The sequence below is a fragment of the Alligator mississippiensis genome, chromosome 4, assembly GCF_030867095.1.
Source record: "Alligator mississippiensis isolate rAllMis1 chromosome 4, rAllMis1, whole genome shotgun sequence".
Taxonomy (NCBI): Eukaryota; Metazoa; Chordata; order Crocodylia; family Alligatoridae; genus Alligator; species Alligator mississippiensis.
The window spans coordinates 139,270,103-139,297,013 of record NC_081827.1 but is presented as its reverse complement, the minus strand read 5'-3'; the positions used below and the strand labels follow the sequence as shown (position 1 = coordinate 139,297,013).

At 40.7% G+C, this 26,911-nt stretch overlaps 1 protein-coding gene across 10 annotated transcripts in view; it reads right to left on the bottom strand.

Moving 5' to 3' along the window:
- CCDC91 (coiled-coil domain containing 91) overlaps positions 1–26,911 on the bottom strand; it is a 445,798-nt gene that overhangs the window by 169,308 nt on the left and 249,579 nt on the right. For 9 of the 10 annotated variants that reach the window (XM_019482221.2, XM_059726688.1, XM_059726684.1 and 6 more), the window contains one exon: positions 11,880–11,987. The exons of the other annotated variant lie outside the window; for it this stretch is intronic. In XM_019482221.2, coding sequence (XP_019337766.1) covers positions 11,880–11,987 — 108 coding nt within the window. The remainder of the gene's footprint in view (positions 1–11,879; positions 11,988–26,911) is intronic. 10 annotated transcript variants of the gene reach the window in all.

Sequence of the window (26,911 nt, the reverse complement as noted above, 5' to 3'; positions counted from 1 at the left end):
AAGTCCAAGTCCAGTGTGTCAAAGAGGGTGCTAAGGGCAGCAAAGAATGGTTGCAGCCAGGGGAAATCCAGGAAAGCATGGAAGAGAGTCTTCCCTATCTTCTCAAAGAAAGGGCAGGCAATTGATGCCACTGGGTCTAAGTGGCAGACAAAAGTACCAGGGGGCTAGGGCCCCATGCAGCAGCTACCATGTTCTGAAGGTTGCCAGTTCTCTTGGTGATAGCTAGCTTGTACAGGATGCACCAGGCCAGGTGGGCTTGGTCTGATTTTGCTGCCACTAGGTACCACCTCCAAGTCATGTCAGGGCAGTCAGTGAGGACACAAGCAGGATGAAATTTGATTTGCTTCAATATCCTAAAGAGCTAGTTTAAGTTTGGAAAATGCAGAACACTGGAAACCACTCTCCTCTATGCATGCAATTGCAGAGTACCACGATGGTGTTTGCTTCAGCAAACCCTGCATATTTCCACTATGCTACTAGTTGTTTAGTTTCAAGGTCCCTGTGATGAAAATAAGTTTCACCACAAGTTAAATATCTGTTACTTGAGTTTAAATTACAAGAAGTTAAACTGTTCTCAACTTTTTCTTGTGTCTTTTGCCCAGAATATCATCAGAGAATGCAAACCTTGGATTGCCTCATTTCTCATCCAAGACAGTTCACAATTGATTAAAAAAAAGTAGTAGAATATTTTTAACATTTGGAAAATAAAACAATACTAGTCTACATTTGCAGCGAATTGTCCATCAAGAATGATGTGGGGCAGGCGGGGACAGAGCCTCGTGTCTGCCCCCACTTCCCCCCTCCCCTGCTATGTCGGGCCCGCTTCTCCCGCAGCCCACTCCCTTCCCTCCCCCCCAACACCACCACTGTACCAGGCCCATGTCCAGTCCTCCTTTCCCCCTCCCCCTGTCATATCAAACCCAGGGCCTAGGGCCGCTCCCCACCCCCATGGGGTCCCAGTCCACTCCACCCACTGCTGTCATCTCCAAGGAGCGTGGGGGGGGGGGGAGGAGAGGGCAAGGCCAGTGGCACTGGCCTCACCCCACCGACTCTATCCCCTCTGTTATGGTGGCTCTCTGCTAATCTGCCACTACCTGTTGTCCATCATGCTTTTTCTCATTCTGATTGGCTGCCAGACAACCAATCAGATTGCAAAAAAAGCATTATGGACAGACAGACTAAGGCTTTTATATATATAAATTATTTACATGTTATCAGATCAGAACACAGGTCCATTTTACCTGGCATCCTGCCTTCAGCACTGGCCAATACATGATTCCAAGGTGCTAAAGACTAACATGAACACCTTGACCCACAAGGATCCTAACCCAGATGTTCCCTAGAGTATATTCTGTCCATATTGGTGCACACTGACATCTTAAGGGTAACATTGCAAAAAATCTCAAGTCCAAGTTTACTGGAATAGGAGAATGAAACAAAGAAGATTATGAAAATGTGTAAAGTTTCTTAAAGAAAGATTAGTACCATTTGAGAAAATGTTACACCGTGATACACTGGAGTTGCTGTGATATTCCCCTGATTATTATTATTATATTTTTAACACAACTTCACACTGGGTGACAGTGAGCATCCCCTCTACTGAGGAAGACTGTACAACAGCTCCCTTTTAAGTCCACCAGGGTAGCATTCTTGAGGAAAATTGTTTATTGGGAAATGTGAATCCTTTACAGCTGCTGAGCCTGTGTTTCACTGTCATCTACATCAACATAAAGCCTGGAAGGTAAGCAAACAGGAAAAAGTACTACCTCTCTAAGTCAAACACCTTAATATTGAAGGGAATGATTTGTACTGTAAGCACCTTTTTTAAAATGAAGTATTCAACATAAATTGAAAAACTGTTGACTTTTGTTTCTGTGTTCATTCAGCTTTCTCCCTCTTCTCCCTTTATATTTTTCCACTGTTTGAGAGAATGGGGAGTACAAACAAAAATGAGGTGGAGCATGAGCAGAACCAGGGTTTTATGAAGAGGCAGCGTGGGAGTACTGCCACCAGCACTGCAGGAGTGGCTGAAGTTCTGCTACCAGCTGCCTCCCAAACCCAGCAAGCAGTGTGCCGGGGGAGAAGCAGTGGAGACATCTTTTCTTTACATCCCCAAATCAGGTATGATCCATACTACTACACCCGATCTGGATCCTCCCTGGGAGTGGGGGTGAAGGGCAGCAGGTCTGTGAAACTTTGATCAAGAAGCTATTTTAATCAAGTTTGTAAGAGGTGCTACAATTCTTTTCTTGATTAACAGGTCAAGCTTCCTCCAGGATTGGCAGCTATTCTACTGGAGTTAAATCCTTGCTGTTGGAGTCCACTAGCAAAGCCTGACCTAATTTGTGTACAGAAATTCAAGTCAACTCATAAACCCAGATTATGAAAAAGCCGAATTCTAATTTGAAGGCTCCCTGGGCCCTTCTACATGTTCAGATAAAAATTTGATAGGATTCAATGGACAATCCACACAATCATGCCTCCTGCCATTCCACAGATGGCTGAAAACCTGCTGAAAACCCACAGCTTATGGGGCTCGCAACCTGGGGAGCGCCCCATGCACTGCCACAGCTGTCAGTCCCACAGCTGATGGGGCTCCCAGTCATGGGGGTGCACCATGCACTCCTGTGGCTATGAATCCCACAGCTGATGGGGCTTGCAACCACAGCAGCACTTCATGTGCTCCCATGGCTGTGAGTCTCATCAGGGGCTCCCCCAGCCATGAGCCCTGTCAGCTGTAGGACTCATAACCACAGTAGCATATGGTGCACCCCTGTAGCTGGGAGCACCTGGCAAAAAGTTCAATTAAGTGGCATGATAAGAATGCAGCAAAATTATTACACATTTTTGGTGGAGTAACTTTATGGCTTATTTTTTGTTTTATCATGCCAGTAACTGTTTAAACATATGGCTGGGTCACAATTTAAGATGTGATTAATTGGTTAATCATGTCTTAAATGTAATGTGTAGATGGGTTTTCCGAGACCTTCTTGGATGTGACCCTCAGACATGCAAATAAGTCTGAGGTATGCAGCTATTACCAGAAGCCCCTCAGTAAAGACTTGAAGCTGTAGAAGGCTAAACAGAAGATTCCTATTTTGGTAGGCGGTCAGGTCAATCTGTAGTGACAATGAAAAATGGGCTGGTGATAATACACAGAGAGTGAAAATGTCCTGATGGACAATCACTCAAAGGAAAGTACTACCTTTCAACTATGTAAATATAATACTTCAATAATGGTATCCTAATCTAATAATGAGATAGACCTATCACACTTTAGCATCCACACTTCTGTACTGAAGCACTCCTATCGATTTATTTGCTTTATCATACTTCAGCTTATTTGTAGTTTAGACCAAAGCAATCCAATGCAATTAAAGTATATTTTCTCATATGGAAATTACTACAGTAGCTTTTTTAAAAAAATGATAAAATTCTGAATTAAACCATCTAGTTTTCATTTACCATATTTACCCAAATCCAAGACAAACCTGAATTAAGATGATCCCCCAATAATTAGATTCTATCCATTTAGTATCTGGCATGTTTGCTAATGAATGGTACGTTTTCACAGTATTTCTAAATGATTTTTTAAAATATATTTTTAAAGACCAGAGATTTTTTTTCCTCTTACTTAGATCAAGGGTATAGACAAATAATCAAATTAAAATGAGCTGAAAGAAAACAGGGCCTTTCCTTGTGACACCTGCTCCTCAGTTACTATTGGTATTCTGGCAACTGCCCTACAGTAAATGAAAGCTAAGTGGCGGACCGTGTTTGATTTAGGACTAAGCTACTCTAGTTTAGGTAACTGTAAGCACACAAATAGTTACAGCAGAGACGTGGTTTTATGGTCCTCACTTCCTGTTAACCTGCTTTTGATCAAATGTCCATACACTACGTCAGTTTCTCATTGATACTGCAACTACAGTCATCAGTTTATCTGTAAACTCCTTGAAGTATAGAGTTACCATATTTTCAGTTCCAAAAATTAGGGTACCTGTTGTTGTGGGGGGGGGGTGATTGTGAGGGGGTAGTGATATGCCAGTGCCCTGCCCCTGCCATTGCCCCTCACTCCCAGGCCACAGCCCCACCTCCCAGCACCGCCGCCTTGCAGCCCTGCTGCTGCTCCTCACTCCCAACCTGCAGATCCCTGGCCCTGCCAGTGCCCCTCACTCCCAACCCAAAGTACCCCACCTCCCTGGGCTCGTGCCTCTTACTCCCAATACACAGTGTAGTAAAAAGATGTTAGCCCCCATAATTTTGCAGTAATGCTTGAGCAACAACCATATGATAGAAGTGTCTTATGACCATCTTATGACCCTTTTGTGTAAAGATCAGGAGGTCTAATGTCCAAGCTGTGGTTCTTACTGCTTGCCTTGCATTTTGAAATCATCTCTGTCCAGTGCCTTAAGGTTACGTTAAGATACGAAGTTACTAAAGTTTAACTAACTTTGTTGAAATTGCTCTTTTCTTCTGAGCATGCTGCAATTCTACCTTTGAGTGCGCACGTACTAACCCTGATAAGTCACATTAACCAATAACTAGTTAAGTACAGCCTACAAGATAAGACGTCACAATTAGGAACTGGTACTGCAGCCAATAAACTTCTAGTACGTCAAGACTCTGTTGAATGTAAGCTATAAAAATGTGATTCCAGGCCGGACTCATCGTCGGCCCTGATTTGAGCTCTCTGCTCCTCGGTCGAACTGTTTGCAAACAATAAACCTAGATGGACCCAGCCTGTATGTGTGACTCTTTCCTTGAGGGTAATTGAACAAGCCTCCAGGGGAACGAAACTAGCCATTTTGGCAACAACAGCACCCACGTTCCTGCTGGTGCCCCTCACTCCCAACCCTCAGCCCCCTGGCACTGCCACTGCCCCACACTCCTGATGCACAGTCCCTTGCCCTCCCCCAGTGCCCCTCACTCCCAAGCCACAGCCCACCCAGTCCTGTTGGTGCCTCTCACTCCCAACCTGCAGTCTCCTGCTCTGCCCCACCCTGCAGCATCGACTGGCTGCCCCACCCCTGCAAGCAAGAACACCAGCTCCAGTGCTGCCAGCCCAGCCATATAGTTCCCCACTGCCCCTGAAGAGCCCTTCTGCCCCCTTCCCCAACTGGAGGGGCAGGCGCCTCCCTGCTAGCCCTGCTGCATGCTCGGCACCCAGACAGTTTCCCCCAGTGCTAGCAGGCACCCACTGCCCCTTGCACATCCATCCCTTCCACATATCTGCTACACACATATGCACACACACACAGACTCATATGCCGCACCCCACTCCAACCTCCTGCACAGTCCCGAAGACCTGGCCCTCCAACTCCAGCTCACCATATATATACCTGCATCCAGCTGCTGGGGCAGCTCCCACCACCCTGCCTGGCTGCATACTGGCCATGTGCGTGTGTGCATGCAGATGCACATGATGCCCCCAGCCTTCAATGCCTCCCCCACCACTCCCCCCAACCCCAAGCAGCGACTTGCTAGGGCAAGCTGGGAAGTGCCGGGAAAAACACCAATGCTGAAGACAGCAAAATCCTGAACATCGGTTCATATTTTTTAAAACCACCTGGATGGAGATCAGAGGACCCAAAAAGAGGACAGCTCCAGGAAAACCCAGACATATGGTAACCCTATTCAAGTATCTTCTCTATAAAACTTTTGTTGGATCACAGGTGCAGTTTTGATTCAAGAAATGAGGAGGATGGCAGGAATAGGAAGCAGTTTGGACCTTCTATAATGCTATGGGGCTGAGGTGTTAGTTCGCTCTCAAACAAGTTTTAAACAATGAGCTGAAGAGCCATACATCTGAAATTTAGCATACATCTAAAAGCATTCACTTTTTTCATTTTATTGTTCAGATCTGACCAAATGGTAAGGCACAAAATGAGTTGCCTTTTAGTGCTTTTTTTCTATCATTGTCCTAAACTTTTCATTAAGCAACAGGTAATGTTGTCCAATGGAAGCTGTGGCATGGGCACTATCAGACATGGAAAAAAAAAAGGACACTTTACTGGAAAAGGAAGCATGTTAGTTCGACACAGCTCCCCACCGTCTGTATAGATCGGGTGCTTCAACGGGGCAGTTTAGCACTTTTACCTAATAGCTAAGTCAATCAGCTATTAGATAAAAATGCTCAATCTATACAGACATTGGGCAAACTGGGTCAAACTAACATGATGACTCTTCTGGGTATGCACTGCACTCAGTGTAGGGACACTGTAGCTTAAAGCACTGGGGAGGGTTGGGGGGGGCAGGGAGAGAGGGTTGACTTCTGTAAGCAGTCCATGTGACCTGCTTCATGTTCATAAGACATGCTATCCTGAAGAGAAAAAAAGCATCCTGTCCTGGGAACTTGTTCTGCCAGCACTCAGTGGCATCCCGCTCTTCTCAGATCCATCTATTCTTCTAATGAGAAGCCCTGGTGAAGGAGCTGTTCCCCCAACCCTTGCTCAGAGGGAAAGACTCCTGCAAAGAGCAGGGGAGGGACAGGAGCAGTGGGACACTTTATGAAGAATTTGTATGTGCTTTTACTTTTTCCCAAACACATTCCTATTGTGTGCAAGTAAAGAATGCCATATGGAGTGTATATTTACACACTGACTCTCACAGGAAAGAGGTGTTAACTGGCTCCTTTAAGAAGCAGCCTTGAAGGCTGGTTAGGTAAAGGGAGGAGGAGTGGTGAGTCATGACATCTCCTGCTGAGCTGCTGAGGTAGCCTGGGGCAGCAGACTTCAGCATGAGTCACAGAGAAACTCCTTGCAAAAAGGGAGGGAAGGGGGGGGGGAGGAGGGGGGAAGCATTTGCAAAGCAGTCTCCAGTTGTGGCTGCTCTTGTATTTGCCCAAGGGGTATCTTCTGTGGGGGGAGATTCCTTTAATTCACTTATTGTTCGTTCATTTTCTGATTGTCAGCAATATGTAGAAACCAAAGCCTGCCTTCTCCCTAAATCAAGCTAAAAGTTAAACAATTTCTTCCCAGGATGTACAATAAGGTAAGGAAACTGAGGCATGCCCTGTGATCATAGAAATGCTGCAAAATACTACTATACTCTGGGACTATCACCGACAGTATTAGACTGGACATTAGAAAAAAAAAATCTTTATAGTGATGGTTGCCAAAATATGGAATACGCTTACAAGGGAGGTAGTGCTGTCCTCTCCCTTCGGGTTATTTAAAAGGAGATTGGACAGACACCTGGCTGGGACAGGGGGTCAGACTCAAGGATCAAATAGGTCCCTTCTGACCCCAACATATATGAAACTATGAATTCAGTCCACTCTGGGATACTGGAAGATCTGACCAAATACTATCCCTGTATGTGCAACATGCCATTTAACAAGTAACATCTATGAGATTTAATAATCATTTCTGCAGCTAGTTATCAGGTGATAAATTGCTTGAATGTGTGACTTATTACATCCATCCATCCAGGAAGAGCACACACCAACTGCTGAAGCTTCCTTGGCCTGACTAAGGGTTTTTGAACCCGAAAGCTTGCTTAATAACTATTCTCCAACCATTTGGGTTGGTCTAATAAAAGATATCAAATTCACCCAAGGAACCTTGTCTGACATATTACAAGGCAGGCAAGGTTCTTTGGGTAGATGTGATATCTTTTATTAGACCAACTGAATATTTGGAATAATGTTCTTAGCAAGCTTTCGGGTGCAGTCACCCTTCGTCAGGCTTAGGGAGTCTTTGCTGGTCTACAGAGACTCCCTATGCCTGACAAAGGGTGACTGCACCCAAAAGCTTGTTAAGGTCTTTAGACCAACATGGCTACAACCAAAAACCCAGTGACATGTTACAATATATTCCTCCATCAAAAAGCTGATCTTACTTTAACTGCAACATCTACCATGGGCCTTAGTTTCCTAAATGACATCCTAAGTAGTTTAATGTTCCATGACTTCCATTTTTAATAGTTAAATAGAGTTTTCATACACCTACTGAAATGAGAGCTCAGTTATACTTTTAAAACCAGACTGAACTTTAGGAGTATCCACTGTGCTGCACTATAGCATTTTTACAATTTCATTTTTTCAGTGATGTCAAATACGAGCTCAAGAATTGCAATGAATATACTAATGATAAAATGTAACAAATAATTAGTATTTTATATTTGTTTTTATATATGTAATGATACACATTATCACTCACTCTTTCTTTTCTTTAATCCTGGCCAATTAAGAACATGGTACAACTCTCCAGTTACTTTTAAGAAAAAAAAATCTATCTGCTTCTCAACTTTCAGTGGCACCATAACATATTGAGGGATATCAATGTAAAAGTACAAAACAGTGTTACAGCTACCTTACAATCAGGTCTCAGTTTAAGGCATCACAGATGGATTTTATCATTGTGTACCAAAAAGGGAAACTCTAAGACTGATTTTGATTTATGAACAAATAATAACTAAAATATGTATAATAAAAATGGTATAATCCATAGCTGCTATGTTGTAATTTTCATCGGTAGACCCCTTTGTAAGGGCAGAAAGCATTATCACCATGACTTCATAACTGAGAATACCAAAGACAAAAAAGTGAACAGATCTGTGCCCGAAGTTATGATAGAATAAGCAAATAGGATAATAAGATTATGGGCACAGCTATGGGCACCAAAATGGTCCCCCAATATGCCAACTTTTTATGGCTCACCTAGAAAACTTCCTCAAGGACTGCACCATCAAACCCTTAATCTACCTGACATACATAGATGACATCTTCAACATTTGGACTGAAACCCTTCAGGTCTTTGATTGATTTCCACCAAAACTTCAACAATCATCACCCCTCCATCAGACTATCACTTAACACCAGCATTTCCTTTTTGGACACCATGATCAATATCCAAGATGGTAAAATTCAAACCACCATACATAAGAAACGCACATACCAACATACGTATCTACACAGAACTAGCAAATCACCCCAAACACACCAAGAAAGCTGTAATATAGAGCCAAGCTCTCCGATACCACCAAATTTGCAGCAAGGAGAATACCAATGAACACCACCTGACAAATCTCAAAAGGGCCTTCAGCCAACAAAGACACTCCTCCAGAGAGACAGATCGCACCTTTGAAAGAGCCACCCAGATACCACATGAAGATTTACTGCAGTATAAAAAGAAAATCCACACAAATCACACACCATTAGTCATGACATATCACCCTTCCCTGGAACCTACATGGAAAATCCTCAAACAACTGCAACCCATACTAGAAGAAGAACCAATGCTTAAAGAGATTTTTCCAGAGCCACCCATCCTAGCCTTCAAACAAGCATTGAACCTTGCTAACCTCATCACCAGAAGCAAACTCCCTATGACCAAAACCACATTGATAAATGGATCAAGACCATGCCAGGACAAGAAATGCAAAACCTGCCAACATCTCCACCACCCCCACTATAACTACACCCCACAACAGAACCATCACCGTTCCTGGATCGTACACCTGGACCTCCAGAAATGTTATACATCTCATCCAGTGCAACAAATGCCCTGAGAGAAAATTGGAGAAACTAAATTGGAGAAATTGTTGTTGGAGAAACCAAACAACTGTGCACCAGAATGAATGCACACGAAAAATCTATCAAAGACAAGAATACCCAACTACCTGTGTGCGGGTGCACACTTCTTATAGGACAATCACTACCTCTCCGATCTCGCAGTTCTAATCCTCAAAGGAACTTACAAAACACCTTCCATAGGCGAGCCTACGAACTTTCCCATCAGCCTTTTTTCTTCTGCTCTCTTCCCCCTCCCCTTCCCTCTCCCCCTCCCCCCTCTGCTTCACCTCTCTGCCTTACCTTGTCTTTCTAATTCTATCTATTTACATTTTCACTGACACCCTACCACACTTTTAGCTTCTTTCATTTCTTGGATTCTCAGAACAGCAGAGACTTCCCATGCCTGGAGAAGAGTGACTGCACCCAAAAGCTTGCCAAGAACTTTTTTCCAACTACTCAGTTGGTCTAATAAAAGATATTACATCTACTCAAAGAACCTTGCCTGTCAAATAGGATAATGTAACACCAAAAGAGCTGAAGAAAAAAAAAAAAGATATATTCTTGAAGGGTTTTAGCTGGAAGTCGCAATCAACATTTCTCCTTACTTCAGGTTGAGCTGTTTCAGGTCATTATGCACATATTTAACTTTAATGGGAATTTCTTACAGGCCTTGAGACAATATATCCTGTGCTATATAATTTTTAATAGTCTTGCCAAACAGGTTTCTTGGGCATGACTGCATGTACAGGAAATACTATAGACAAAAATAAAAACAAATATCTGATGAGAGAATAAACTAGATAATAGATACGGTCAAAAGAAGCCAGGGACATACATGTTTCTCAGGCATCTCAAAAGAGATCTGATGATTATTTATGAATGTGAATGCTATTTTATTTAACTAAGTATTTCCACTGAAGAGTTTCAGTGTTTGTCTGCCTTCCTTCTCCCTCTTTAGTACTTACACTGTACTTTCCCAGACTCTCATATTACCGCCAGAGATGGTAAAACTTGATTGAATTAAATAAATGATTTGAACTTTCACAAACTAGATGCAAACTCTTTTGAGGTTCAAAAATTGTTAAGCATCCTGCCCCTCAAGTTTTGACACTAGTCCATCCACTTCCTGGTTTGCATAGTATACAACAGCAATATTTCTGATCAGCTGGAACAAAGTATAACCCCCCCCTCGCCAAAAAACCCCATATACACAAAAGCCTATTCCCACAATATTTCCAACCTTTTGGGGGTTCCCCTATATATACTACTCAAAGATACTACAGTGGGTCAACAATGCAATGGTTCTGCCTGTAAACAGCAAAATCCTTCACAAAAAGTCTGAATCCATTTTTAGTGTATTTAGGCATATCTATATGGCATGCCTTCAATAGCTCTGCAGTTCTGTGCAATGTGCCCCTTGCCCAAGGATGAATTTCTGTTTTCCAAACTGCTGTGAACCTTTCCATTATACAATTTACACAAATGATTACATGCTTGTCACAAACTCTTCAGCTGATAGGGTTATAAGTCAGACAGCTATAAAATATCTCTGGTGGAATTTATTAACTATCCAATTATCTTTACATTTCTGAAACATAATATTAAATAATATTTCAAGTTGATTTCAGCTGCATTTAGATCTTTAAGCTACTATCACACAACAAGAATGAAAACAAACTTTGCTATTAATTTTTTTTTACTGTTAGAGGTGTAGATTTCAATAGTATATAAGAAAGAACTTAACTGAAACCCAAACAAACTTAGAATGCCTTTACGAGATTAGTTGACAACATTTTTTATATTTATGCCTTATTTATAGCATTTATGTTGGTTCGTGAGTGTAATTTAAATAAACTAAACCAAGCTCATGGAACTAATAAAGTTAAAAATTAATGAATTAGCATGAATTAACAGTTTAAATATTTCACGTGTAATGTACTTCTCATCACAATTCCATGACAATTGCAAAGGTTTTACTGAAATAAACATTTTTTGGATGGCAGCTGTTAGTGTGTTACCACACATCGGCACCACACATTATGGACCCAAATCTGAGTCCTTCCCATATAAATTTCATCTTATCTTTTAGTTCAGCATTAAGAAAAATATCAGGTTTATGAGTTAAGAACTACAGTTAGGTTTCCATTTCATTTTGCCTGTAAGCATTGCTGTCCTGAGGATATTATAAGGAATGGTCAATGATTTTTGGTTTGTGGTCAAAGAAGCCACTGTCTTTCAAACAAAGCAGAAAAAATAAATGGCTTGAAACGAAATAGTTTCAAAGGGTTTTTCTGGATTGCACACAGATATTACTATAGTCTATTACTGCACATGTAGACATGTAGAAATGTATTTTTATTACCTGAGCATTAAGTAGTTCCTCACACTTGTGTGAGTGTTTTTCAATTGCAGAGATATACTGTTTTTCAATGGCTGTTTCTTGCTGCTGAACTGCAGACTGCAGTAATGCCTGAAAACAAAATATAAAGCAAACCAGTTTCAACATAGAAGGCATACTTAATTCTATAGCTGGAATAAGCATTTTCTGACACTGCAAACTTATGTTTGTATATAATAGATATCTGATATTCAGCTACTAAATAATGTGCAACTATTGAAGCACTTTCCCTATATAACACCATTTTGCTTTTATATATTTATTTCCCTTTACCCTGGATCATATTTTTGGGCTCTCATATTTCCTACACACAACTTCTTTATAGAGGGCAACTCACAGAAGAAGATAAAGGGGGTGAGTAGTCCTGTTAAATATACTCAGTTTAGTGGGACCACACAAGATGAGACGCATATGAAAGCTTCTGAAAAAAAAAAAAAAAGCCAGACATATTTCACTGGCTGACAAAACTCCACATCCTCTCGGCACACTGTAAGATCCCATGGGCCAAGCATGATCTTCATGACCACAAGTCAAGTGAAAGCAGATGGAAATTCTGAGTAATTTAAAACATAAAAGAAATGCCTCCCGGGAAGTTCACACTCCAATGTGAAGAGGTGGAAGTCAAAGTGTGGAAAGTCAAAGTGAGAAGACAATATTCAAAAGATAATAAGATTAGGAACATTTATACATATGCTTGATTGAACTGTGCAAAGGTTAAAGTATCTGTGTGCACCCACCAAAAATAGATTATCAGAGAACCCAGATTACTTTTTGCAGAAATTATGTCCACCCGCTTCCTTTGAGAAGATGTTAGAATTTTTACCTTCACTTTACTCACTCCCCTGTTATCCATTTTGTTTCCAATATTATAAGCTATTTGTGTGTCACTCTTTTGCAAAATGTGTTCTTTGTACTATTTATATATACTATAGCAAATTCTATTTTTATATTGTAATCAGAGTATTGAACTACTTGTAATTATAATGTAAGTTGAAACAGACATAAGTCTTATGGAAAACAGATCTTTGGCATACACAGTAAGCAAAAAAAGCCAAAGTCTTTTAAATAATCTTTGTGTAGAAGATAAATTTACTTGATAGGAAACAATACACACTAAATAAGTTGCTGAATAAATATATAAAAGCCTTAGGAGAAAAAAATAGTTGTATGGCTTTTGGACTATCCTTCTACATTTTCCAATAATTAGTGTTGTTTTGCAAACATTAGTATTTTCCAGGATGATACATACCACTGTGTAATTCAGTAGCAGTTTCATTGTAGCTACTGAAATATACTTACTAGAAAATTAGCAAATGACAGATGGTGCTTCACATTAGATTTAATCAAAATGTGAGAATAAGTTTAGTGGCTTTCCCAGTAGTTGAATCTAGTACTAAATTTAGAGGTCTTTTTTCTCTTTTTTCCTGCTAATCATGTTAGCTTATTACATTGCCAGAATTTGCTTTGGACACAAAAACTTAACTCTCAGAGGACTGCTTCCTAGGAACCTCACAAAACTATATTTTGAAAGTTAATCCCATAATGCAGACATTTTCACTGCTGGAAGTCAATGAGAAACCTGAAGTCCTGAAGGACTTGCTACAACATTTAAAGGGGCCCTCACTGCAAAAACATTGCCCACCCCTAAGCTATGAAATTCTGTTTTGCCATGCAGCTGTCTGGCCACAGCTCAGGGGTCCTGCACATGCTCCCAACACAAGAGTTGCAACCTCAAATAATAAATCACTGCCCAATACTAATAAAATTCTAAACAACAACAACAACTAGTATTACAACAACAGTAACAATAACATTGCCAACCACCACCATTTGGGATAACTAGCTGACATGAACTGCTGACATAAACTTAACATAAAATTGGAAATCAGCTAGAAGTATTCTTCTTTCTATTGTTCATAGAACAGTTAAATTAAACCTGGAGTAGGGGAGAATGGAGTCTCTCAGCTGCAGCATGTATGCAACGCTGGTTTTAGTTTCTGACTCTATATATGTATTATGAGAATGCTTTCTGCTGTCTCTCCTGGGCTATGTGATGCACATGAATATTAGTTTTCAAAGCCTCCGGCACAAAGAGAAAAAAAGTCTTTTTTTTTTTAAACCAAGAGTTAGCTCTGGCCATTGTGTGTTCTTCATTAAAGACCACAGAAATTGCCGTTGCTTCCAAGAACTTATGGGAGCTTCTCCTTTTCTCTCATAATTTGCATGGGCTCTCAAAAGTCCTTTCCAACTCTTGTATCAGTCATTGTTTCAAGGAACTGCATGCAGAACTGTAAGTTAAGAAACAAAAGCAACCTACCTTCAGCTCAAATAAAAAGCCCAGCATGGTCAAGAGAATGAACTGTGCCAAGAACAGAATGATAGTAGGAACATTACACTGTTGCTATTTGCTCTGTTGCATTCCTGTTAGTTAAATAAGCAACTTTATAATGTCTTTACAGTAGGGAATCATAACATACCTAACTGCCTAGCATTAAAACACTCTGTTCACATGTCTCCCCATATTGCAGAAAACAAAAAAATATTATATTACAATTCTGAACAATCAAAAATCAGCTTCACTTATTTCAATGCTGTCCAGTCCACTTGACCTTTTAACATTTAGTCTTAAGACTGTACTCACTCTCTATTTTATCATGATTAGATCGAGCAAAACAAAATGACTAAGAAAAACAAGAATTAATGTCCAAAGTGATGGTAGCTGACTAGATTTGGCGGAGGAGGTAGCTGTTAGTTTCCAACTTGGCATACTCTTTAATAACTTGGTTGGCTAATCAAAGATTCAATTTTGCCAAGTCTCAGACTTCAATCTATATCTGTGTTGGCTTATAGATCAGAAAAGGAAACTGATAGTTTGATTTGCTGTTGGATTTGAAAGAAAAGAAAAGAAAAGAAAAGAAAAACCTCTCATCAATGTGCAAGTAGTATGAATAAGGTAAAAAAAATTATTTAAGTAGGTCCTTCTAGGAAAAGACGCATACTAAGATCAGCTATTTATGATGTCCTTTGCTGAACTATCTTAGAAAAAAAATATAAAGATTGTTATCTAGAGTTACAAACAGAACTCAACATTGTAATTTTAAAGTCAACCATGGGAAAAAGAAAGTGAATCAAGATAAATGTAGCATGGCACATCAAAGCTGTTCCATGTTAAGAGAATTTTAAACAGCTCTAGTAAATTCGATTAAAATGGCTTCTTGACAATCAAAATTTCACACAGAATTACATTAATTTCTTCTATGGGCCTCCTCCCTTCTCGTTTACTCCCCCCCCCTTTTTTTTTAAATCCCCACACTTTGGCAGTGGAAAAACTTAAAGGGAGAAAAGAAGGCACAAAGATTAAAATACACAAAAGTCAACATCATTTTTCAATTTATTTTGAATACTTCATTTTTTTTCCCATGTCAGCAGTAAGAATAATTCCCTTTAACATTAAGGCTAGCAACAGACATTACACATAAACCGGTTTAAGTGATCAGAAACTGGTTTAAACCTGTAACAGAATAGATGTTCAGTGCACATAAACCAGTTTGAAAATGGCTGAAACCGGTTTGAGATAAACCTGGTTGAATGTAGTATCAGACTTAACTGATTTGGGTCAAACCAGTTTATACAATGTCTGTCCCAGACCCCTTGCTGGTTTAAGATAAACCAGAGTCCCCCAGCATCCCAGTATGCTCTCTGGGCGGGGTGGGACTCTGCTCCACAGCAGGGCTGGACCCTCCCCTCTGTTCCCTGGCTGCAGCTCCAGCAGACTTGCAGATACAGGAGCGTCTGCCTGGCTGCCTCCTGCTTTCCCCCTCCCCTCCCCACTCCCTGCTAAGCAGGGCTTCCCCGTCCCCTCTGTTTTACACAGTCACCTACCTCAGCATTAGCTAGCAGACCACATCCTGGCTACGGTCCATGCCATGGTAGACAGTAGTGCTAGTTTAGGGCTTTTGGAACTAATCAACAGTTCAGTTGGTAATGTCCCTCCATTCCTTCTTTGTTTAGGAAGAGTTTGAACTAATGAGAGAGGCTGTTTGCTTTCTGATGAGGTAATAAATGCTGATGACAGAGCTGATAAATGCTCTGTTCTCAAGGTGGGTGGACCCTCCCTAATCCTGCCATGGCCTGGACATGACCCCCCCACCTGCTCAGCCTGTGCAAGGGAAGGGAGGGCTGCTCTAGTGCCCCCCGGCTTCTAGCCTGAGCCACTGCAGGCATGTGCCTGCATTTCTGGAATGTCTGACCAATTACAAAATGATTCAGCCTAGCCAGGTTAGAGTAACCCACAAAGATTGAATCAATTCAGGCTCTGGCTTTCTGAATGTCTGTCCTTAGCCTAAGAGTTTGGCCTGACTTAGTGGTAGTATCCTTTCCTACTTGCTCACCTTCCGCGCTTTATTACGATATAGCATAGCTGTGAAACTATAGCTCGAAAACGATAAGGATCCCTGTTTCTCAATAGGCAGTTTTCTCCAGGAGTACCACTTGATAGAGCCTTTGTCTAATCTTCATCAGTAGTTTTAAGATTGATGGCCAAACAGTGGGATTTAAAAAAAAAATTAAATGAGAGGTCACTGAAGATTTTCCTCATTATATCTCTCCTCACTTTAGGCTATGCTGTTCCTCTGCCTTTCCATATATATGAATTACAGGCAAGAAATGAAATTCAAAGGAAAATATAGTGAGCTATGGTTGAATATCTGAAGTGGAAATTAAATAAATATAGTCTACAGTAACTATGCTGTTAAGTGAGGATGTAGGAGGCAAAGAAAATATATTGGAGTGTGATAAGAGTCACTGCTGGCCTTCTTGTCAAAAGGATCCTAGTAATAGAGTTGTTTCCTCTAACTGAAAAATCTTCTCACAATGAAACTATATGTTGCAGTATATACATTTACAAATTAAGATAATCCAATATAGAAGCATATAAACATACACATTCATATCAGATCACTCACTGCCTGTGCCAAGTTGCTTCAGTTGGCCAAATATGGAAGCTCTTATCTATTTTTAAGTCACATGATTGTACTCTCAGATATATTTGAGTAGTGGTTCCTGAACTGGTCATTCCCACTTCAATTGCTGATACTGACCATAATAGAGGCCATCACAAAGCTCTTATAAACTGAGAAAACAGGATAGAAAAATATTCAGAAACAAATTTAAAAAACCCAAATTCTCAAGATCCTGCTTTAGACTTCCTTTTTAGAGCATAAACATACTTTGACTATGCTGAAAGATTCTGTGTGTTAATAATTTCTCTTTTTGTATATAACAGCTTTAATTGTGCTTGTTGCTTCATGGCAGATACTTCAGAAATAAAATGCTTAAGTCACCAAGAAGTAAAGCAAACACTAGGAACAAATATAAAAAAGGATGAGGCATACCTCCTAGATCTGGATTTGCCCAAATCTGCCTCGTGGCAAGAGATGGAGATCACACTTTGAATTTCTCAATATTTATTTATTTATTTAGTTGGTTATTTAAAAAAAAGGAACAGATGACTATCTGTTCCAAATAAGAAAAGTCAGACTAAAGATGGTCTTTCAGAGAGCTTACATTTTAGCATCAGAAATACACATTTACAAATAGAATCTACACAACACATTTTCACCTACTGGCACACAAGAATAGCAAGCTGAATTATTTCATGCTACTTAGATAATGTGACTAACAGAAACAAACTAAGATAGACAATTGGAAGCATTTAATTGGTTGTTGAAGTAAAACAGACTGCAGGAGTGTACACCCAAATATTATCCAGTTGTATATTACATTCACTCTACATATACATAATTATTCATTAATATAATTTATAATGAATCTATGCAATACATTCACCATGCCTCAACTATTCCGTCCCATCTCTGTCTCCTAGTTATGAGATTTCTAAACCAATCAAAACCCTTGCATAGCTTTGAATGAGTCACTTCATTTTTCTTTTTTTAGAAGCAATTTGCCACAAAAGTATTTGCTTTCCCTAAATATAGAATAGCTTCCCAAAGTTACATTGACTAGGGGAATATAATGGACCATAGTCACTAGGCCTGTACAAAGTGGCAAGTATTTGATTTGTAGAGACGGTGATTCAATTCAGTGCTTCGAATCACTGTCCTGATTAGATTTGGCTGAATTGGATCCAAAGATTCGGTGCCGCTTCGGAGATTCGGCCATAGACTAAACAGGCAGCAGTCCTCAATGCTGGACACAGTTGCCTCCAGCTGGTAAGTCTGTTGTGGTGGGCAGAGGGGGAAGGGAAGGGGTGTGTGTGTGTGGGGGGGGGCAGATCAAAACCTCCACAGCAAGAGAGGAATTGGGGCTGGGACAAGCTGTCCAGATGGGGAGGGGGGCTGCCCGGAGCGCAGCCCTGGCTCCACCTGCCCTGAAGAGCATAGCCTGGTGCCAGGCAACTGGGGCTAGCTTCCTGGAGTGCAGCCCTGGCTCTGCCTGTCACACAGAGTGCAGCTTGGCAGTGGGGGTTTGCCGCCCAGAGTGCAGCCCTGGCCAGAAAGGATATAGGGCGGTTCACACTGCTGCGTGTCGCTGCTTCAGGAGCTGCTCGTGTGATGGCTTGTCTGGCAGCTCTCGGCAGTGCTCCTGCCACCGGTCCAGGAGGGCATGGGGCGGGGGCATGTGCCCCAGGGTCTGCGTTGGGCGGGCAGGGCTGGGGCTGCACCGGGTGAAAGGTGGAAGGCACTAGGAGCTGGCAGCATGGGGCCAGTGTGAGACTGAGCCCCTGTGCTGCTTCCTGACAAGCAGTGTGCAGTGGCGGGAGCTGGCCTGGCTTCCCCACACCTCACAGATGAGCAGTGGCTTCACCCCAGCTAGGCGAGTGGCACTAGGGCATGACGGGGCATGTGCCACCAGAAAACTTGCTGCAGCACCCCCATAGCCTCCGCTCTGCCGCCCATCCCGCCCCAACCCAGAGGCACACCCCCTCCCCTCCACATGCCCTGCCGTTACTCACCCAGCTGGGGCAAAGCCACTTCTCATCTGGGAGGTGTGGGGAGGCTGGGACAGCTCCCACCGCTGCATGCTGCTTGTCCACAGGCAGCGCAGTGGCTCAGTCTCACGCTGGCCCTGCACCAGCTGGGTGAGCAGCAAGGGGGCATAGCCACTGCTCCCAGCACCTTCCACCTTCTGTTCAGCACAGCACCAGCTCTGCCTGCCCTACGCAGATCCTGGGCCACACCCCCCTGCCCCACGCCCTCCTGGACCAGTGGCAGAAGCAGCAGCAAGAGCCGCTGGATAAGTCACTACACAAGCAGCTGCCAGACTGGCAGCATGCAGCAGTGCGAGCTCCCCCACCCCCTCCCTGGGCAGCGCTTGCCCCAGCCTGGGTCCCAGCCCCACCCCCAATTCCTCCCTCTCTGTGGGAGCATTGATCTGCCCTCCCATACCCCTTCCCTTCCCCCTCTGCCCACCACAACAGACTTACCGGCTGGAGGCAGCTATGTACAGCATTGAGGACTGCTGTCTGTTTCGTCTATGGCCGAGTCTCTGAATCGGCACCGAATCTTTTCCAAATCTATTCAGAGACCTCCGATTTGATTTGAACCTTTTAATGGGTCTCCTGATTTGACTCATATTCGGAGATTCGGCCACCGAATTGGGCTGAATTTCTTATGAAGCAAATCGGCTACCAAAGCTTTGCACAGCCCTAACAGTCACAGAGTCAGAAAGTTAGTCACAGAATAGTGACAGGGATACAGGCACTGCCAGATCAGATCAATCCAATGAACAATATAGGTCAGTACCCTGATTCCCAAAGTCATAGATCCATATGCTTCAATTTAAAAAAAAAACTTGTTTTCAACAACCATGGAATAACCAGCCTCCAAGCTAAGTTTTCTAATGCCTCAGTAGTTGAAGGTTAGATTATTGTCTGATCCAACAGGTTTTATATTCCTTCTTAAAAAGCCTGCTTTTACCAGCTAAAGAATATGAAAAACAAAAGCACAATAAGAATGCCATATGACACTTCTGTAATATACTTTTTTTGTAAATTAACTAGCAAAAATGTATGACAGTGTGATGGAATACTGCCATTCAATCTGAGATAACTTCTTTCATTTCCTTGTAGCTTTGCTGTTTGAGAATAACTCATACAAAACTCAAAACCCTTAGACCACATCTCATCATAAAACAGCCTTCATGTTAATTTTTTTAAAAATACATTAAAAAAAGCCCATTGATTTGGGGTACATATACTCACATCATTTTGTTTTTAAAACATAGCCAATTCAAATAACCTACTTTTGGTACAAAGGTACAGAAGAAGAAAATACTGTAACAACAGAGAATTTCCTCCATGATCCCTACTCTTCTAAGATATCCTCTGTGAGAATATCCTGGTGGATTTCATATTTCACACTTCAAGGGGAAAGGTTTCATATTTCACACTTCAAGGGGAACCTGTTCCTATATGTGCTTTAACTATGACAGAGTTTGGTTTGTTGCATGTCTAGATGGATTCTGGGTATTCTAGAGGTGTGCTCCTAGGTTTGTTTTGGCCTAGAAATTATCTAACTGCATGCTATCATGTATTTTTGCGATGCTGCAGTGTGGGGTTTTTACACATTCCACAAAGATTAGCAATATTTAAAAAAATATTCTACTCAGTTTGAGAATCAAAATTCTTTTAAAAGCAAAAATTATGGTTTTGACTTGACAATGCTACTAATAAGCAGGAGAAACTTACTCTTTATTTCTATACACTGTAAATATGGAATACTTTATACTTCCAAAGTTAGTTCATATCCTTGGAAAGACAAAATGTAACAAATGAGAGGTTTTGCCAAAACACAGCCACCCAAGCCCACCATTAATGCAAAACAGTTTACCCAACCCTTAGATATGTGCAGATTGAATTCTACTGCCAATAGGAACCACTACTGTTTGTCCAAGAAAGGATTTATCACATGACCAAAAGCTGAAATTTATGAGAAATTGTTCAATTAAACAAAAAGATTTTAATTTTATTTCCATAGGAGCAACAAAAATGATGGAATTCCAGTTTAAAAGGATTGCCAGATTTTACACAAACCTCCTCTTTTGGAAAAGGATTCAGAGTCTGAACATGACAAAAGGAAAATAAAACAGACTAAGTTTATCAACCTTCTCTCTTCTCAGAAATATTACAAAAGTAATTCAAAACCCTGGGAAAAATAGGACTCTTAATTGCAACAGTTTTCCTGACTATGTTACAAACAGTACATAAATTCAGAGGACACACTAGCATGTGTATGTACCACAAGATACACAAATTAAGTAATGTGAATTACTGAAAAGTGGAGCATCTAAAAAACCTCTGGTGAATCCTAAAGCACATCCACTTTGTAATGTGTTATGGTAGCTCAAACATCATCAGTTTAAGCAGCTGAAAGAGATCTCTGATATTTACATACAAATTACCAGTCTGCTTTGCCTCAAAATAGCTATATTCAATACTGGCAGCACAAATAGCTTCTTAAATGAAGGTCTACCCAAAATTGGTATATTGTGATCAAAATGCAAAAAACAGAATAAAGATAAGCAACAGATCATAAGAACTGCATTACTGATACCCCGATGATCCATCTAATTCAGTATTTTTCTTCAGAAGCAGGTAGTTCTTGCTACTTCAAATGAAAGCAAACAAAATAAGCAACATGCCTAATCAACTGTTCAGCGATAAAAGAAGAATGTTGAACATATATTCTTTCATTCTCAAACCTCAGTAATGATTAGAACAACTCTAGAATGCATAAAATCTGACTAACCTTGTGTCATGAGTTGTTATGAAACATCAGACACCATATAAACGTCAATATCTCAAAGCTGTCTTTTTTTTCAAATGAACGTGTATTTTATGCACTGCAGATAGGGACCCTGCTTATTATCATTATTATTGCACTCATATTAAGAGAAACCTTCTCTGAAGGGTAATGAAACATGCCCATTTCAATACTACAAAGCAGAGGACATACAGTTAACCAAGAATTTTAACAAAAAAAACACATTTGATGCTTATTTGGGTCAAGGTCAAGCTGGAATTTGTAATGGAGTGGCCTCTAAGTGAGATAAAATAGAAACAACATGTTGAGTTGAATTTACTGAACTTTTTCCACTCTTAGTTATAGCATGTTACCAGAGCTTTAACAAAGTTCCTGCTTTGAACTTTTGTACACTAAAACAACCAGTATTTCCTTTGGAAAAAATTTCTCAGAAGTTATTCATGACAAAAAGGAAAGCCATTTCTATGTACATCAGCTTATGAAAAAAATTAGCTTTTTCAAACCTAGAAGAACTAAACAGTGGACTTTCTTCTACTGTCCACATAGTGAACTGCACTACCAGGTATTTGAAAGGAATATAATCATAACATAACAGAGATATGCATTTGAATAGATTAATATATTTTGTGAAAGGCCAGTTATTAATAACAACAATTTTAGTTTTCTATTACAGCTGTTAACACTGTTTTCAGTATCTTGGTAATGATCAGGAACTGCTCAGCTCCCTCAACATGTTTGATTTGTCTGGATTTCCCACTGTATTACTCGTTTCTGATTATAACTTATTTATTTCTACATTTTATTTTCCCCGGATTCCTGGTGCAAAAGCTATCTGCAAAAACACCTCTGATCAAGTTTCCCACCACAGGCATTTCATTTACAGCATAATCCTCAGTTTTGTATATTCACTGTTAAAATACATCTGCACATAAACCTGCTATTGAAAAAGGAGAGAAGAGAGAAATATAATAGTTGCTATATTTATTATGCAGAGGTTCTCAGATATTACTGTGATAGATGTCAATATAGGAATCTCGACAGACTCTTTTTATGAACTTTCCAAAAAGCAAAGTAAAAATCTCTCTCCTTCCAACACCAAAGTTCTTCAAAAATAAAGTTCATATCCAAAGATTTCTCTACATGTCCAGACATCCTTTATGACCAAACACAGTATTGCAATATCTGTCAGTCACACAGAAAAAAGCTTTCCAGGAGTTCTTCCAAAGCTGTAAAAATACTGAAAAGCAGTCTGAAGAACATAAGCTGCTAACAAGTTTTAAACTAGTTCATATGCAAAAGCATACAATCTTGTATGAAATAAGGAATGCAAGAGACAACATTACACCAGCATACAGGCCTGACTTCTGTAAAGAGTACAGATTCTTGTTTATGACACTTCATAAAAAGAAAATGTAACTATAAGCAAATTTTCTTTTCTTCATCATCAGTGCTCACCATTGAGACACAACTAGCAATAACTAGTAATAATAGCCCATAGAGAGTAATTAGTATGAAAGAGTAATTCTACATACCAGTATAGCAATCCTGCCATAAGTTTAGCTGTTAGATAGATTTGAATGAAAAATGTGCTAAGTCCATAAAAAGGAAATGAGCAAAATTCAGGGCCTGTGTTTTCAGAGTTCAGAATAAACAGACTGTAGGCCAACTGAGACTTGGCATAAGTGTCCAACAGACAAATTCTAGTCCCAGAATTTAGAATTGAGTGATAAGTAAATATAGTACAGATGCAATAATAAACTGAATATAAACAGAATAATTGCTTGAATAGCCTCATATTAGTGTGTGCGTGTATATGCATATATATATATATATATATATATACACACACACACACACACACACACACTAATATGAGGCTATTCAAGCAATTATTCTGTTACATAAAATGTATTTAGCTGCATTAGGCAACTGCAACAATACTATCCTAAGAAATTAATATGAAGCTATGGTGAAAAATAATGGTTTAGAAACAGATTATTAATTCAGAGATTCATAACTAGAACACGGAAATACATAGAAAGTAAAAGATAATGAATATGTATAACCCATAGGAGGCATGAGTGTGAGGGTCTAAAGGATGGCCCCAACTGCCACAAGATTGAGATAGACTGACTGTTGAACTGTCTGGGTAGATCAGCCTTGGGTTTTTCCTTCTTAGGAACACAAATATACAAGCAGCAGCCCTGGGAACATAGATGCTATTATATTTCTCATCTCCATTTCAGACTGTACAATCTGTTTTCTTTGAATGTTTAATAAAAGAATGCATACAAACTACCTGCCACTGCTGAGTGTACTCACAACCAATCCCTTACTGTAGCAAAATTGGACAAATCTTTACAATCAACAAGGATTTAATATAACACTAGCCCATCCACAAAATTATAAATGACCAAAATACGCAGCTTGGAGAATATCTTCCCAATACCAAATGCAAAGAAGATTCTATGCTTAGGATACAGTGCTTGAAGAAATTATGTATTCTTGTTAATGTAACGGGCAGCTTTCTGAAAATTACCTCAAGATGCCTATGATTAGTGCCTTGGAACTGGCTCTGGACCTGGAAAAATGTGCTTCTTTTTCTTTTGGTGGCTGTAATTCTAACCTCTAAGTGTCTTCCAGTTTTTGAGCAAACTAATTAAGACACTAGTCAAAAAAAGAGTCTCTGAAGTTGCCTTTTAGCTAAATTTCTGAGACATGTTGCAGGCCAAGGCACTTATTATTTTTCTGGTGAACATTCTCCTACCATCCACAAAAAAAAGAGGTTTGTCCTCATTCACCTATTTGATCATACAGATTCCTACAAACTCATGCCCATCAAATACTATAATTTTATCTCAAAGACACTGCAGTAGCAAATGGAAATTCCTATGAAAGGGCCCATTAGACAGCTGTGGCTAAATCTTCTTCCATCTCCAAAGCCTGATTAATTGTGTCCAATAACACTAAATGTTCTCTCTTACATATTATCAATATCTTTATTAAAATGACTGTGGGAACTGGTGACACAAGACCTCTTGAAGGTACAGTAGCAAAGAATCCCAACTCTATGCTTTGTAATGACTAATTTCCACAGCATCAGGCTGTTTCCTCAGCTAACAGATCAGCATAAAGTGAGACCCACAGTGGATTTCAATTAAGTGTTGGTCTTGCCTTTCTCCCATGCATATCAGAAGCTTTCCATGACATAGTTTTTTTTATTAAAATGGAAGAGCCCCAATATGCCCCTTATAGTTGAGCATATCATCACAGATGTTCATCTTCACTTGGCATTCCCTGTTGAATGCCCCTGCGTCCGGCCATGATCTATCTTTTCCAAGACTCAAGTGTTTTGGCCAGGTCACATGTAGTTCCTCCACTTTGGGGACATCAATTGTTCATAAAATTCCAAAGCAAATGAACAAAAATGTCCAAAAACAGTACCGTGCCAAACCTTTTCCTCAGTAACACTTATTCAAAAGGGAGGTACCTGTGTGTTTCTGATGATGCTACTTTACTTCACTCCTCTCACAGAGAAAACAGGTAACTAGCAACTGTTCTCTACTCTGGCAATCTGTATGGAGTCCAGAGGTCCTGTCAACACTTGAAGAAAAGAGCATTCCTAGGGCTCCCGCTACATGTTACAGGTATCGCACAATTAACTGGTCAATGCACAGTTACCTTGAGACCAGCTACGTGAGCAAAGTATTTATCATGCCATAAAAAGCTTGAACCAGCTAGGAAGTCAGACCTCGAAAATGAGTACTACCTTTATAGCTGGTTGCTAATGAGCTTTAATTTGAACATGCAGCAGGGTCTCCCCAGCAACTGGGAGCCCCATCAGTTGTGGGCTACCAGCCTCAGGGATGCACCTTGTCCAGCCAGGGCTGTGAGTCCCACAACTGCTAGGGACTCTAAGCACCAGCACCTGTGAACTTTGCATCCTCATGCACCCCACAGCTGAAGATACTAGGTCCCTGAAGCGTGCCTTCTAGTGCCGGGATCCAGCTGGATCCTGGAAGCCGCAGAACATGGCTGCAATCTCCCTGCCTCAGAGGTGTGTGAAACCCCTGGGCAAGGAGATTGCTACTGCAGCTATCTCCCCACCTCTGGGATTGGACTTCCCCTGCATGGGCAATAAGGTGCAATGGAATCTAATATTCAATCCCACAATTGTGTCTCCTGCCATGCATGTGTGGCATGGCAAAAGGCGTGACTGTGTGAATTGTACTTAGATCTCACTGCACCTTTACCTGCACATATATAGAGCCCCCAGAGCGCTATATATGCAGTCCAGGTTCCAGTTGACTGAAAAGAACTGCAGAAGCAGTACTTGCTCTGAGCAGTTAAGTTGTGCTAGCTGTGCTTTTTGCAAAACTATATTTTTATTTTTACCTGGGTGCCAAGCAATCCCCAAGTGCCCAGAGGAGCAGAAGAGAATCTCTGAAGTAACTGACCAACCCCTTCCTTCTGGAAACTAACAGTGTGCTTGGTAGCCAGAGGCAAAGCTGCCTGACTAGCTAACATGTGGCTAGATACTTTTAGCCCCACATAAATGCAATTCAATTCTGGAAAAAAGTGAACTAAAATCACAGTTTGATAGGGTGCTGACACACATGGCAAAAACAAAAGAAACACTGCTGTACCGAAAGAGAAATCGCATCAGTTTGACCTGACTCCCCAGCATTGGTATAGCTTGTGCACTTCAGCAGGGATCTTTGGCATCAAAAAGCCCTGTTAAAGCATGTGAACTATATAGATGCCAGGCAAGCTGGGTTAAACTGACACAATTCCTCTTCTGGGCATGTGTTGCATTCAGTGTTGGGGCATGCCAAGCTGAAAGTAAAGTGCTGGGTTTTTCTTTCAATGTCTGTAAGCACCCGTATGTCTCCTCTGTAACATGCATTTACTATCAAAGACATGTGCTCGCAGTGCAATGAAGATACATTATTAAAAGGGGGCAGGTTCATGGGTGTGAGAGAAGGAACACTCAGAAACTGAACCTAGGCTATAATATCAAACTCTCTCTTACAAGAAATGGGCATGACCATGGAACATATCTACAAATGTACAGTTTGTTTAGTTGGCTTCAAGTTTTCCTTCAACAACAGCTTCATACATACAGAAAGAACCATGCAATACTCAAACAATAAACATAACATTAATATGACTAATCAAGCTCTCTCTCCAACTGGATGAAGGGATACATACACA